The sequence below is a fragment of the Camellia sinensis genome, chromosome 15 (genome assembly GCF_055761805.1).
Source record: "Camellia sinensis isolate YWXY chromosome 15, ASM5576180v1, whole genome shotgun sequence".
In the NCBI taxonomy this organism is placed as follows: domain Eukaryota; kingdom Viridiplantae; phylum Streptophyta; class Magnoliopsida; order Ericales; family Theaceae; genus Camellia; species Camellia sinensis.
In genome coordinates this window covers 17161766-17177750 of record NC_138975.1, presented here as the reverse complement: position 1 = coordinate 17177750, position 15985 = coordinate 17161766, and the positions used below count along the sequence as shown (strand labels likewise).

General features: G+C 41.5%; 1 protein-coding gene across 1 annotated transcript; it reads left to right on the top strand.

The window, feature by feature from the left end:
- Positions 1-11737: 11737 nt before the first annotated feature.
- LOC114271263 (uncharacterized) lies at positions 11738-15009 on the top strand. Its single transcript, XM_082908054.1, has 3 exons — positions 11738-12776; positions 14562-14879; positions 15005-15009. The coding sequence occupies exons 1-3, from the start codon at positions 11738-11740 to the stop codon at positions 15007-15009; spliced, it is 1362 nt and encodes a 453-aa protein (XP_082764180.1).
- The last annotated feature ends 976 nt before the right edge of the window (positions 15010-15985 follow it).

Sequence of the window (15985 nt, the reverse complement as noted above, 5' to 3'; positions counted from 1 at the left end):
GCACAAATTTCCATATTTTGAGTTGGAAGTCTAAGATTTCTTCCATGCATGTATCAATTTCACTTATATTATAGCCATTCAACTTATTTTCCATCAAATTATTAAGTTTGGTTATGTTTTGGAGGGTTTGAATTCAAGGAGATTCTTGCATGTTGAATTAATAGCATATTCATAAAGTTCAGGTTGATTTTACTCAAATTAGGTTGCTCTTAGGCCACGATTTCTTGAAATGATCCTTCAAACATGTTGTTCTATGGGTTATTAAGCGTTTTCCAAAGATTTAGCCCAGAAAAATGAGTTTTGGATGGTTGAAGGTCGAGTTTCGTGCTCGGAGGTCAATCTGGATTTTCTAGAATTTTGACCTACGCTCGAGCGGGGACTTTCACACTCGAGCGTGAAGCCTGAGTACATGCACTTCCGCTTGAGTGGTGAGAGTCACGCTCGAGCGTGAAATGCGTATAGCCAGAAGTTTGTGTGTTTTGTAGTACCTTCGAGCGGGGGAAACCACGCTCAAGCGAGGGTCTGGGTCACACGCTCGAGCGGGGGTCGAGCGCCCGTCGAGCGTGAATTTCATGCATCAAGCACTTTTTCATTAGTTTGCAGTCCGCTCGAGCGGAGAAGTCCACGCTCGAGCGGAGATCCATTTTTCTGCATGTCCGCTCGAGCGGGGAAATCCACGCTCGAGCGTGGACCTTATTTTCAGCAAAATTTGTGAAATGGTTTTCAGGGCACTTTTGCATCTTCATTCCATCCTAGGCATTCCTAGGCCATGTTTAAGACCCCATGTAACAACCCTCATACTGTTTACTGATTAATGACTGATTGATTACCGATAATCACCGATTACTGTAAAACGGAACTGATAATGACTGATAACTGATTGAGAATTGAACTGATTAAAGTACTGAACTGACTGACCGAAATTGAAACTGAATTGAGTGAATACATCTGTTTGAATTGCATTTTATCTGTTGACTGTTTGTTTGATCTGTTCGTGTTTTATGTTTAAACTATTAATTGAAGGCCTTATCGGCGGCCGAACCGGAAATGGGTTAGTGTTTTATGATCGCCATATTTAATATGAATTTATGGTATAATTATCTGAAAACTGATTAGGTATGATTAAATTAGTTTAAATATTGACCAATTGCAGAGTTGGCCTTATTTAACGAACTACCCCTAGTGGGTCACTATCTCACACACACACTTGAGCCTTATACATTGAATCAAACATTTCTTTAGCCTATTTGTGAGACCCTTAGCCGACCATAGAGAGAGAGAGACTTGAGGAGTTGAGTTCATCTCAATATTGCTTAGAATTTGAAGAGGATTGAAGTGTAGATTGCTAAATTGAGCTCCTAGCCTTCTAATTCAAGACTTAAGGTAGAGTAATTACCCTCTTGCTTATGAATTGAGCTTGTTCTTGCATGATTCATGTCAAATTAAGGAGCTAAGTCTTGTTTTAGTTCATACATGTTGAAATAGAACATAATTCTTGCATGCATGTTTGAATTGTTGGATTTTGAGTTGAATTCATGGCAAATTGTCACATGCATGTTCATAATTATGTTTAAGTCCATGTTTTCATCTTGTTTGTGAATCAATTGGCTCCCTAGAGCACGTTTTGAAGCTTGAAAGTTATTTAAAGATCATGCATGTCATGTTTGAGATTGTTCTTGACAATGATTTGAAATTGAGTTTGAATTAAACACCCTTGGGCTTTGATTTCTCAAAATTGAGCTTTGAACCATGTTATACTATGTGTTTATAAATGTTTTCCAGAAAATGGGCCCAAGAGGATTGGTTTTGATGCATTTGAATGTGAGTTTGAGCTTGGAGGTGCAATCTGGAATTCCCAGATTTTGCACTTACGCTCGAGCGGGGAAAGCGGCGCTCGAGCGTGGAATCCGAGCATCCAGCATCTCTCTGCACTGTTTTGCAGTCCGCTCGAGCGGAGGATTGGGCGCTCGAGCGGAGTCAGGTCTCACGCTCGAGCGGGCGTCGAGCGGAGATTTCACCCATCCAGTACTTTTACAGTACACTCGAGCAGGAAAGTTACGCTCGAGCGTGTACCTTTGTTGCATGACCGCTCGAGCGGGGAAACCTGCGCTCGAGCGGGACTCTGTTTTTCTGAAAATGCTTTTAAGTGTGCCTCCTTGCATCCTCATCCCATCCTAGGCATTCTTAGGCCTAGTTTAAGACATCTTATTGAGGATATAGAGGTAGAACACACCGAGGCATTAGGGATTAAGTTGTTATATTTCCCAACTGCGTAGCTTAGTGTGTTCAATCTGTTAACTGTGTAGGGTTGGCGACTGGGGAGACACGCTCTAGCATACTGTAGCCCGAACTTTGTGAGTAACAATTGTGTAAAGATATGTTCAACTGATATCTTTTGAATACTGAACTGAACTGTTTACTGAACTGGTATTACCGAATGAATGTATGTCCTTTATTTCTGAACCGTACTGTGGCATCCTTAGTACCTACTGTTTACTGTTACTGTTACTGTTACAGAGATCTCTGTCGGTTTCCTCGTGGAGCCACTACTGTTTACTGACTGATGGCCATCATTACTGTTCGGTCTTTTAAGACCTACTGTTACTGTTATGCTAATGGATGTACCACATATGATTGTTTACTGTACTGAACAACTGAAATACTGATTGAATTGAACTGTTTTCATTACTGTAAGGACATTCATTCTAAACCCCTTTACGCTTTATGTTATTCACTGGGCTTTAGCTCACTGCTCATATATATATGTAGGTGTACAGGCACCAGACCGCGGCTAGAGGCGTCAGGGTAACTCCAGTTTTGTCAAGCCAGCCTTTGTGCCTCACTGCGCGGTTCCGAGCCTATCGTGTTAAGGCTTAGGGGTGTTTTACAATTCCCCCTTCTGTACCGTCTACTGTTTTGTATAGACTGAATGTTTACCGTCCTGTTATCTAGGGTTGAGTCCCTAGTCTGAATGATTGTAAATATTGTACATACCGTTCTGTACTGTTTGTATATGTGAATGCATGAAAAATCTTTTTGGCATACAGACTGACACAGCTCAATGGACATTATTCATTTACTGTATTGGCTTCCGCCAGGCGCTGTACTCTGTTTTACTGTACTACTGTTCTGCAGGCCTGTGGTAATCTCGGATTACTGGCCGGTTACGGTGCTAAACCCATAGGGCCGGGTTTGGGTCGTGACAGAGTGGTATCAGAGCGATACTTAACCACGAGTTATACCGCACACACGTGTCCAAATGAGCTATAGGGTGTCCTAGAAAAGTGATTAGGGCATTTCATGAACTTGAAAAGTGTGTGGCTATGCTATGACTGAATACATGTTGATGTGATAACTGTCTAAATATGCGATTGTTTATGTTACAATTTATAACTGATATAACTGCTTATAGTGAAATGGACAATGCAAATGAACCTGAATCCTCATCTACTGAGGCAAGAATGGAAAGAATGGAAAGAATGATGGAACTGATAACTGCTAGACTTGAGCAACAGAACCAACAGCCCCCACCTCCTCCTCCTCCGGTACAGCCGGAACCTAATGTTAATGTGAATGACGGGGATATAATTGCTCTGACCCAGAAGTTTAGCAAAATGAAACCGCCATCCTTTCAGGGAGGCCTTGAACCGTTAAAAGCTGAAGCTTGGGTTCTGGAAACAGAAAAACTATTTGAAGTGTTTCCGTGCTCAGAAGTGAATAAAGTATTGTTAGCTACCTCCACCCTACAAGAAGAAGCTAGAAGGTGGTGGATGTTGATCCGCGATACAAATACTGTTCTGACTTGGGCTCAGTTCAAGGAGTCCTTCTTTGAAAAGTACTTCCCACAGTGTGTCACGGATAGGAAAGTAACTGAGTTTGAACAACTGAAACAGGGCACCACGTCGGTTGCCGAATATGAAACAAAATTTACTGAACTTGCCCGTTATGCACCGTATATGGTGGATACTGAGTATAAGAAGGCCAGAAAATTCGAAGGTGGCCTTAATGTTGCAATTCTTGACCGAATAAATGTTCTGAAACTACCGACTTTTGTAGGTGTTCTCGACCGGGCACTGATGGCCGAGTCGAACATTGCAGCAGTGAAACAATCTGAAATACCAACAACTGAATGGCATGGTAAAAGGCAGGGTTTTAAGTTCAAGAAAGGCAAGCACAACCCGGCCAACAAGAAACAGAATACGGGGTCGACAACTAGCCCCAGTCAAGGGAGTGGTTTCATACCACCGTGTTCTGAATGTGGCAAGAAGCACAAAGGGGTCTGCTACAAAATATCAGGAGCCTGTTATAGGTGTGGCAAAGTGGGCCACATGGTTAAAGACTGTCCTTCTGCTCCACAAACTGGTAGTAAAGCTACACCAAGCGTGGCGGCATCAACTGTTACACCGAAGCCTAACCCCAAAGCTACCGGGAAAGAGCCTATGAGGCAGGGCCGAGTGTTCGCCCTAGTACCGGGAGACGTCCAAAATACTGAAACCGTTGTGTCAGGTATCCTCTCTATCTGTACGCAAAATGCATATGTATTGATTGATTCGGGGTCTACACATTCTTATGTATCGCATGTTTTTTCACGGAAATTGAATAGACCCTTAGAACCCATGAACTATCTGTTAGCCGTATCATCACCTGTAGGGGGATCCATGACATGTGCTTATATGTACCCCGCATGTGAAATTATTGTTGGGGATATGCATCTGTTTATTGACTTACTGCCATTGAACATTGATCATTTTGATGTTATATTGGGGATGGATTGGTTACAAAAATATCATGCCACTATTGACTGTGTGACCAAGCAAGTTGTTTTCCGTCCACCTGGTCTGCCTGAATTTGTGTTTAATGGGGTTGGAGTAGTACCTCCCCCGTATTTGATTTCATCTGTGAAAGCTGTAAAATTGATTAGAAAGGGCTGTAAGGGATGTTTGTGTTCTGTACTGACTGTATCTACTGATGATAATGCTAATGTGAACTGTATTCCTATAGTCAGAGAATTCCCAGATATTTTTCCAGACAATTTGCCAGGGGATTTGATTGACAGGGAGATTGAATTTACCGTTGATGTGATTCCCGGAACACAGCCGGTTTCTAAAGCTCCTTACCGAATGGCTCCAACTGAACTGAAGGAGTTGAAAGTGCAATTGCAAGAACTGTTAGACAAGAAGTTTATCAGGCCCAGTACTTCACCGTGGGGCGCACCTGTCTTGTTCGTAAAGAAGAAAGACGGCTCACTGAGACTGTGTATAGACTATCGTGAACTGAATAAGGTAACTGTAAAGAACAAATGCCCATTACCGCGTATTGATGACCTGTTTGATCAGTTACAGGGTGCTAAAGTATTTTCCAAGATTGATCTCAGATCCGGATACCATCAGTTGAAAGTTAAACCAGATGACATTGATAAAACTGCTTTTAGAATGAGGTATGGACATTACGAATTTTTAGTTATGCCTTTTGGAGTCACGAATGCCCCTGCTGCATTTATGGACCTTATGAACCAAATTTTTAAACCATACCTTGACAATTTTATTGTTGTATTTATTGATGACATATTGATTTACTCCAAGAGTATAGAAGAACATGAACATCACCTGAGACTTGCCTTACAAACCTTAAGAGAACAGAAACTGTATGCTAAACTGTCTAAATGTGAATTTTGGCTTGACCATGTTATGTTTTTGGGGCATGTTGTTAGCAAAGATGGGATTTCTGTTGATCCACAGAAAATTGAAGCTGTAGTGAACTGGTCTAGACCAACGAACGTGACTGAAGTCCGAAGCTTTTTGGGATTGGCTGGATATTACAGAAGATTTGTCAAAGATTTCTCTAAAATTGCCCTACCATTGACTCAGTTAACTCAAAAGGGGACATCATTTGACTGGATTGATCAAAGAGAATCTGCTTTTCAGGAGTTGAAAACTCGATTAGTGACTGCACCTGTTCTGACCTTACCTTCAGGTACGGATGGTTATACTGTATTTAGTGATGCTTCTCATAAGGGTTTGGGATGTGTTTTAATGCAGAATGGGAGAGTTATTGCTTATGCTTCCCGACAGTTGAGACCACATGAAAAGAACTACCCGACCCATGACCTGGAACTTGCTGCAGTGGTGTTTGCACTGAAAATTTGGCGTCACTATCTGTATGGGGTGACATGTGAAGTATATACCGACCACAAGAGTTTAAAATATTTCTTCACACAGAAAGAACTGAACATGAGACAGCGGAGATGGCTAGAACTGATTAAAGACTACGACCTACAGATTCTGTACCATCCGGGAAAAGCCAATACCGTTGCCGATGCATTGAGCCGAAAATCGATTGGAAACGTAGCATGTTTGCTCACAGGACAGAAAGAGTTGCTTTGTGACCTTGAAAAATCTGAAATTGAAATTGTTCTAAGAGAACAAGGTGGAACCTTAGCTGCTATTTCTGCCCAACCAGCACTGATTGAAGAGATTAAAGAGAAACAGCAACTGGATGACTTCTTGAAGAAGATCATCGAGGAAAGAGGATCCAAACTGAGACCGGGATTCAAATTTGAGGATAATGTACTGAAATTTCAAGAAAGACTGTGTGTACCGAATGATACTGAACTGAAAAGAAGGGTTCTGCAAGAGGGCCACAACTCAAGATTTTCTATCCATCCGGGGAATACGAAAATGTATCAAGATCTGAAACAGAATTTCTGGTGGCCGGGAATGAAGAAAGAAATTGCCGAATTTGTGTCCAAATGTCTTCATTGCCAACAGGTCAAAGCTGAACATCAACGACCTGCCGGATTATTGCAACCCCTACCCATACCAGAGTGGAAATGGGAGCATATCACGATGGATTTCATTGTGGGATTGCCTCGCTCCAGAAAAGGTATGGATTCAATTTGGGTTATTGTTGATAGACTAACCAAATCTGCTCACTTCTTACCTGTTAAGACAATCTATAATGCGGACAAATTGGCCGTTATCTATATTGATGAGATTGTAAGACTGCATGGAGTACCTGCATCTATTGTTTCTGACAGGGATTCGAAGTTTACGTCGAGGTTTTGGCAAAGCCTACAGACTGCACTGGGTACTGAACTGAGACTAAGTAACGCCTATCATCCCCAGACAGATGGCCAGTCAGAAAGGACCATCCAAACTCTGGAGGATTTACTGAGAATGTGTGTCCTTGATTTTCAGGGAGACTGGGAAAACCATTTACCCTTGGCTGAATTCGCCTACAACAACAGCTACCATTCGAGTATTGGCATGGCGCCTTTCGAGGCATTGTATGGCAGAAAATGTAGATCTCCGATTTGCTGGGCAGAAGTTGGAGATGGGCCTTTGCTTGGGCCCGAGATTGTTTATGAAACAACTGAGAAAGTGAAACTGATACAACAGAGACTGAAAACTGCACAGAGCAGACAGAAGAGTTATGCTGACGTCAGAAGACGAGACAGAGAGTATGAAGTGGGTGATCACGTATTTGTAAAAGTGACACCGATGAAAGGCCAGACTCGTTTTGGAGTCAAAGGCAAGTTAGCGCCGAGATACGTCGGACCATATGAGATTATTGAGAAAATCAATCCGGTGGCGTATCAAGTTGCGCTCCCTCCTGAAATGGAGCATATGCATAATGTTTTCCACATTTCGATGTTAAGAGATTATCTCCGGGATCCCTTCTATGTAATAGAGCCTACCCACGTAGTGTTGAGTGATGACTACACTTACGAGGAACGGCCTATACAGATAGTAAACAGACGGATTAAGAAACTAAGGAACAAAGAGATCCCGCTAGTGAAAGTCGACTGGCAGAACCATGGTGGCGTGTATGTCACTTGGGAAAGGGAAGATGACATGGCTAAAAGATATCCTGAACTGTTTCCACTGAACCCTGTTTTCTTCCAGAATGAAGGTAACTCGAGTTTAGAGGACTAAACTCTTTATAAGGAGGGGAGACTGTAACAACCCTCATACTGTTTACTGATTAATGACTGATTGATTATCGATAATCACCGATTACTGTAAAACGGAACTGATAATGACTGATAACTGACTGAGAATTGAACTGATTAAAGTACTGAACTGACTGACCGAAATTGAAACTGAATTGAGTGAATACATCTGTTTGAATTGCATTTTATCTGTTGACTGTTTGTTTGATTTGTTCGTGTTTTATGTTTAAACTATTAATTGAAGGCCTTATCGGCGGCCGAACCGGAAATGGGTTAGTGTTTTATGATCGCCATATTTAATATGAATTTATGGTATAATTATCTGAAAACTGATTAGGTATGATTAAATTAGTTTAAATATTGACCAATTGCAGAGTTGGCCTTATTTTACCGAACTACCCCTAGTGGGTCACTATCTCACACACACACTTGAGCCTTATACATTGAATCAAACATTTCTTTAGCCTATTTGTGAGACCCTTAGCCGACCATAGAGAGAGAGAGACTTGAGGAGTTGAGTTCATCTCAATATTGCTTAGAATTTGAAGAGGATTGAAGTGTAGATTGCTAAATTGAGCTCCTAGCCTTCTAATTCAGGACTTAAGGTAGAGTAATTACCATCTTGCTTATGAATTGAGCTTGTTCTTGCATGATTCATGTCAAATTAAGGAGCTAAGTCTTGTTTTAGTTCATACATGTTGAAATAGAACATAATTCTTGCATGCATGTTTGAATTGTTGGATTTTGAGTTGAATTCATGGCAAATTGTCACATGCATGTTCATAATTATGTTTAAGTCCATGTTTTCATCTTGTTTGTGAATCAATTGGCTCCCTAGAGCATATTTTGAAGCTTGAAAGTTATTTAAAGATCATGCATGTCATGTTTGAGATTGTTCTTGACAATGATTTGAAATTGAGTTTGAATTAAACACCCTTGGACTTTGATTTCTCAAAATTGAGCTTTGAACCATGTTATACTATGTGTTTATAAATGTTTTCCAGAAAATGGGCCCAAGAGGATTGGTTTTGATGCATTTGAATGTGAGTTTGAGCTTGGAGGTGCAATCTAGAATTCCCAGATTTTGCACTTACGCTCGAGCGGGGAAAGCAGCGCTCGAGCGTGGAATCCGAGCATCCAGCATCTCTTTGCACTGTTTTGCAGTCCGCTCGAGCGGAGGATTGGGCGCTCGAGCGGAGTCAGGTCTCACGCTCGAACGGGCGTCGAGCGGAGATTTCACCCATCCAGTACTTTTACAGTACGCTCGAGCGGGAAAGTTACGCTCGAGCGTGTACCTTTGTTGCATGACCGCTCGAGCGGGGAAACCTGCGGTCGAGCGGGACTCTGTTTTTCTGAAAATGCTTTTAAGTGTGCCTCCTTGCATCCTCATCCCATCCTAGGCATTCTTAGGCCTAGTTTAAGACATCTTATTGAGGATATAGAGGTAGAACACACCGAGGCATTAGGGATTAAGTTGTTATATTTCCCAACTGCGTAGCTTAGTGTGTTCAATCTGTTAACTGTGTAGGGTTGGCGACTGGGGAGACACGCTCTAGCATACTGTAGCCCGAACTTTGTGAGTAACAATTGTATAAAGATATGTTCAACTGATATCTTTTGAATACTGAACTGAACTGTTTACTGAACTGGTATTACCGAATGAATGTATGTCCTTTATTTCTGAACTGTACTGTGGCATCCTTAGTACCTACTGTTTACTGTTACTGTTACTGTTACTGTTACAGAGATCTCTGTCGGTTCCCTCGTGAAGCCACTACTGTTTACTGACTGATGGCCATCATTACTGTTCGGTCTTTTAAGACCTACTGTTACTGTTATGCTAATGGATGTACCACATATGACTATTTACTGTACTGAACAACTGAAATACTGATTGAATTGAACTGTTTTCATTACTGTAAGGACATTCATTCTAAACCCCTTTACGCTTTATGTTATTCACTGGGCTTTAGCTCACTGCTCATATATATATGTAGGTGTACAGGCACCAGACCGCGGCTAGAGGCGTCAGGGTAACTCCAGTTTTGTCAAGCCAGCCTTTGTGCCTCACTGCGAGGTTCCGAGCCTATCGTGTTAAGGCTTAGGGGTGTTTTACAATTCCCCCTTCTGTACCGTCTACTGTTTTGTATAGACTGAATGTTTACCGTCTTGTTATCTAGGGTTGAGTCCCTAGTCTGAATGATTGTAAATATTGTGCATACCGTTCTGTACTGTTTGTATATGTGAATGCATGAAAAATCTTTTTGGCATACAGACTGACACAGCTCAATGGACATTATTCATTTACTGTATTGGCTTCTGCCAGGCGCTGTACTCTGTTTTACTGTACTACTGTTCTGCAGGCCTGTGGTAATCTCGGATTACTGGCCGGTTACGGTGCTAAACCCATAGGGCCGAGTTTGGGTCGTGACACCCCATAATGAGGATAAGAGATTAGAAACACACTTAGAGCCAACGAAATAAGTTTTGTACAATTAGAATGTGTGTTTCAAGTGTGTGTCTGTTATGTGTTATGTAGGTCACGTGTCGCGTGATCAATCTGCTCCGTCTGTCTGTTTCAAGGCCAACTGTGAGTATTAATTTAGTAAAGTTATGTTCAAACTGTATCTACTTTCTGTGTGATAAAACAAGATCTGTTTTCCGAAATGATATGTTCTGTACAATGAATGATTGTTCAATTTCTGATATGTATTCGTGACATCCTTAGCATCATGTGAAATTTGTTAGCTGTTACCCGGTATCGGAGGTTCCTTTACGAAACTTATTTCTGTCTGCAATTTGTTACCCGTACCGGAGGCCCTGTCACGGGAGTTGAGCTTCTGTTCTGTTCTGTTACCTGGATCCGGAGGTTCCTTTATGGAACTGGTTATTCATAACCCCACGTGTATACGTTCTGTTATGTTCTGTTCTGCTAATGCTAATGGATGTATCACGTAAACTTAATCATGACTTATGATTTTTGTCTGTATATGATCTGGACAAACTATGATTTTGATATGAACTGAATTATGATTTCTGAATCTGTACGAACTCATTCATTGAAACCCTTTACTCTATTATTATTCACTGGGCTTTCGCTAACAGTTTATATTATGTATGTAGGTGAGCCGGCACATGACCAGGGCCAGAGTTAACGCCCTTCTATTCCATTTTTGTCAGCCATCCGTTGTGCCTCCCGAGGAGGTTCCGATTGAGTCTAAAGCCATGGCTGTTTTTGTACTCATGCTAGTCTTTGTATGTGTTTTGTAAGGGTAGGTCTTGGGATGTAATACTTTGTAAATATTGGTGTCCTTTGACTGGCATGCTTATGTATATACATAAATTTTGAAATGTTCTGTCCCATGTACATTATCACAGCTTATTGGACCTTGTCTAGTTTGTATTATTGCTTTCGCAGCCCCTTATTATTTGCTAATCTGTTCGAAGGCCTTTCGTAATCCACGGATTACTGGTCGGTTACAGTGCTAAACCCATAGGGGCAGGTTTGGGTCGTGAAAGAGTGGTATCAGAGCACGTGTTGTACCGCACACACAGGTTCGTATGAGCTTTGGATGTCCTAGTAAGAGTTAGGGACATTCCATCTGCATGTGTGAGTGTGTGGTAATTCAACTGAATATGAAAACTGAATGTACATTGAAATCAAATGAATTGAAAGAAACAAATAAGATTATGCCTGTGTTTATTATCATCTGATGTCTGTATAGTAAGATGGAGAATGCAAGGGGAAGTGGTGAAAGTGAATCTTCAGAGGCTCGCATGGGCCGAATGGAACATATGTTAGCAGCATTGACTGAAGCTTGGACACAGCAACAGAGACAACAACCTTTGCCCCCTCCGCCTCCACCGGCACAAGCAGAGGCAGATAATACTGACATCATCAATCTGACACAGAAATTCATAAAAATGAAACCGCCAACGTTCTATGGTGGAATTGAACCTTTGAAAGCTGAGACGTGGTTGCTTGAGATGGAAAAATTGTATGAAGTATTTCCTTGTTCTGAAACTCAGGAAGTCCTCCTAGCCACCTACACTCTGAAAGATGAAGCCCACAGGTGGTGGTTACTGATCCGAAGTGGCAATGGAAATATGCCATGGGCACAGTTTAATGCTATCTTCTACGACAAGTACTTTCCCCAATGTTTCAGGGATCGGAAAGTATCTGAATTTCAGGAACTCAAACAGGGAAGAATGTCTGTGGCGAAATATGAAGCTAAATTCACCGAATTAGCACGGTTTGCTCCACATATGGTGGACACTGATTACAAGAAAGCACGGAAGTTTGAAGGTGAACTGGATTTAGAGGTGTTTGATCGGGTAGGTGTCATAAAATTGCCTACTTATGTAGAAGTGTTAGACAGATCCTTAATGGCAGACGCCACCCTAGCCGCCATGAAACAAGGTAAAGCCCCAGCAACTACAACAACTGAGTGGAGAGGAAAAAGATCCGGGTTTGGTTTTAAAAAGAGTCGGTCCTTTGTTAGTAAGAAGCAAAACACAGGGACTTCGAACAGCTCAAGTCAGAGTACTGGGTTTATTCCGGTCTGTTCTGATTGTGGAAAAAGGCACAGGGGTGTGTACTACCGAACGTCTGGTGCTTGTTTTCGGTGTGGCCAGCCAGGTCATGTAGTGAAAGATTGCCCGCTCAGGTCTGAGACTACTAGCCGTCCTACAGCAAGTTCAGCGGGATCCGCTTCTGTGGCCAGAACCAATGCCAAAGCCAATACTGAGAAAGAACCTCTGAGACAAGGCCGTGTGTTTGCCTTAGTTCCCGGTGACGTACCGAACACCTATACTGTGGTGTCAGGTGCACTCCCTATATGTTCTCAAAATGCATGTATACTAATAGATTCTGGTTCTACACATTCCTTTGTATCGTATGCTTTCTCTTGAAAATTGACTAGACCATTAGAACTTATGACATATGTGTTATCTGTATCTACGCCGTCTGGGGATTCTATGGTGTGCACTCATATTTATCCAACATGTGGTATTATGATTGGCGATATGATGTTATATGTGGACTTATTACCCTTGGACATTAATCATTTTGATTGTATTTTGGAGATGGACTGGTTGACTAAATAATGTGCTACCATTGACTGTGCAAACAAAACTGTTGTGTTTAGACCACCAGGTATGCCTGAATTTATTTTTTATTGGGAATGGGGTAGTTCCTCCCCTATATTTGATTTCGGCTATGAAAGCTGTAAAACTCCTTAGGAAGGGATGTAGGGGTTATCTGTGTTGTATACTGACTGTACCATCTGACAGTGTTACTGTAGAAACAATCCCTGTTGCTTGTGAATTTTTCGATGTGTTTCCGACTGACTTACCTGGGGACTTAGTAGATAGAGAAATTGAATTCACTGTTGAGGTGTTTCTGAGGACACAACCTATTTCCAAGACTCCCTATAGAATGTCTACCTCTGAATTGAAAGAATTGAAAACCCAACTTCAGGAACTGTTAGATAAGAAATTTATCCGTCCGAGTACTTCACCTTGGGGTGTTCCAGTTTTGTTTGTCAAAAAGAAGGATGGATCTTTGAGAATGTGTATAGACTATCGAGAACTGAACAAAGTGACTATCAAGAATAAATACCCTCTGCCCCGAATAGATGACTTGTTTGATCAACTTCAAGGTGCCCAAGTGTTTTCCAAAATTGACCTCAGGTCCGGTTATCATCAATTAAGGGTTAGAGTTGAGGACATAGAGAAAACCGCATTCCGAACTAGATATGGACATTATGAATTTTTAGTAATGCCGTTTGGGATGACCAATGCACCTGCAGCTTTCATGGATCTTATGAATAGAGTGTTTAAATCATATCTGCATGACTTCATTGTTGTATTTATTGATGACATTTTGATCTATTCTAAAGACAGGGAAGAATATGAGAACCATCTGAGAACCACCTTGTAGATTTTGAGATAAAATAAATTGTATGCTAAATTGTCCAAGTGTGAATTCTGGCTTGACAGAGTGGCATTTTTGGGACATGTAATCAACAAGGATGAAGTTTTTCTTGACCTTCAGAAAATTGAAGCTGTTGTGGATTGGCCTAGACCGACAAATATGACAGAAGTCCGAAGCTTTCTGGGACTTACAAGTTACTACCGGAGGTTTGTGAAAGACTTTTCCAAGCTTGCCATGCCATTGACTCAGTTTACTCAGAAAAATGTGCCATTTGACTGGAATGAACAAAGAGAGGAAGCTTTCCAAGAGTTGAAAACCAGGTTAGTGACTGCACCAATCTTAACCTTGCCTAATGGTATTGATGGGTTTCAAGTGTATAGTGATGCTTCCTATAAAGGCTTGGGTGTGTATTAATGCAAAATGGAAATGTGATTGCCTATGCTTCTAGACAACTCCGACCTCATGAAAAGAATTACCCAATACACAACCTTGAATTAGTAGCTGTGGTGTTTGCTTTGAAAATCTGGCGTCACTACTTGTATGGGGTAACCTGTGAAGTGTACACCGACCATAAGAGCTTGAAATACTTCTTCACCCAAAAGGAATTGAACATGAGACAGAGGCAATGGTTAGAGTTAATCAAGGATTATGATTTGCAGAGTTTGTACCATCCAGGAAAAGCTAATACCGTAGCGGATGCCTTGAGCCGAAAATCAATGGGAAGTTTGTCATGTCTGTTATCCAATCGGAAAGAATGGCTGAATGACCTAGAACAAGTTGGGTTGTTAACTGCTATTTCCTCTCAACCTATAATTCTTGACGAGATCAAACAGAAACAGTGCGAGGATGAATACTTGAAAAAGATCACGGAGGAACTTGATTCAAAGTTGAGGCCAGGATTTGTGTTTGAGAATGATGTGCTAAAATTTCAGAACCGTCTTTGTGTGCCCGATTGTTATGATTTAAGGAAACGTGTTATGACCGAAGCTCACAGTAGTAAATTTGCTATGCATCCGGGGAACACGAAGATGTATCATAATTTGAAACAGAATTTTTGGTGGCCTGGAATGAAAAAGAGTATTGCAGATTTTGTGGCTAGATGTCTACATTGCCAACAGGTTAAAGCCGAACATCAGCGACACGCTGGTTTGCTACAACCACTCCCAATACCGGAATGGAAATTGGAGCACATTACCATGGACTTCATTGTGGAATTGCCTCGTTCTTCTCAAGGTATGGACTCTATCTGGGTTATAGTTAACCGTTTAACTAAGTCTGTCCGTTTTCTGCCTGTCAAAACTATTTATAACGCTGATAAATTGGCCAATATCTATATGACTGAAATTGTGAGATTGCATGGAGTGCCAGTATCTATTGTGTTTGACAGGGACTTAAAGTTTGTATCGAGATTTTGGTAGAGTTTACAACAGGCTTTGGGGACTGAATTGAGACTGAGCAGTGCCTATCACCCATAGACAGATGGCCAAACTGAACGAACGAACCAAACTCTGGAGGATATGCTCAGAATGTGTGTGTTAGACTTCCAAGAGAATTGGGAGACCTACTTGCCATTAGCTGAATTTGTGTACAACAATAGTTACCATTCAAGCATTGGAATGGCTCCCTACGAAGCTTTGTATGGAAAAAAATGTCGTTCTCCGATATGTTGGGCTGAAGTAGGTGATAGACCTTTGTTGGGACCGGAACTTGTGCAAGAAACAACCGAGAAAGTGAAACTGATATAGCAGCGTCTGAAAACCGCACAGAGTCGACAGAAGAGCTATGCTGATGTTCGAAGACGAGATAGGGAATATGAAGTTGGGGACCATGTGTTCATTAAAGTGACACCAATGAAGGGTCAAACTCGGTTTGGTGTTAAGGGAAAATTGGCGCCAAGGTATGTTAGACTTTATGAGGTCCTTGAAAAGATCAATCCAGTGTGGTATCGGGTAGCCTTGCCTCCGGTAATGGAACATATGCACAACGTCTTTCATGTATCGATGCTTCGGGAATATTTGAGAGATCCACTCCACGTCATTGAACCGACACATGTGCTTTTGAACGATGACTACACCTACGAGGAAAGACCTATTCAAATT

Bases quoted from the DNA above. Each gene is read 5' to 3' on its own strand.
- LOC114271263 (XM_082908054.1), top strand. From the start codon at position 11,738: ATGGAACATATGTTAGCAGCATTGACTGAAGCTTGGACACAGCAACAG. The intron at 12,777-14,561 runs GTGCACTCCCTA...TGTACCATCCAG, and splicing joins CACCTATACTGTGGTGTCAG to GAAAAGCTAATACCGTAGCG.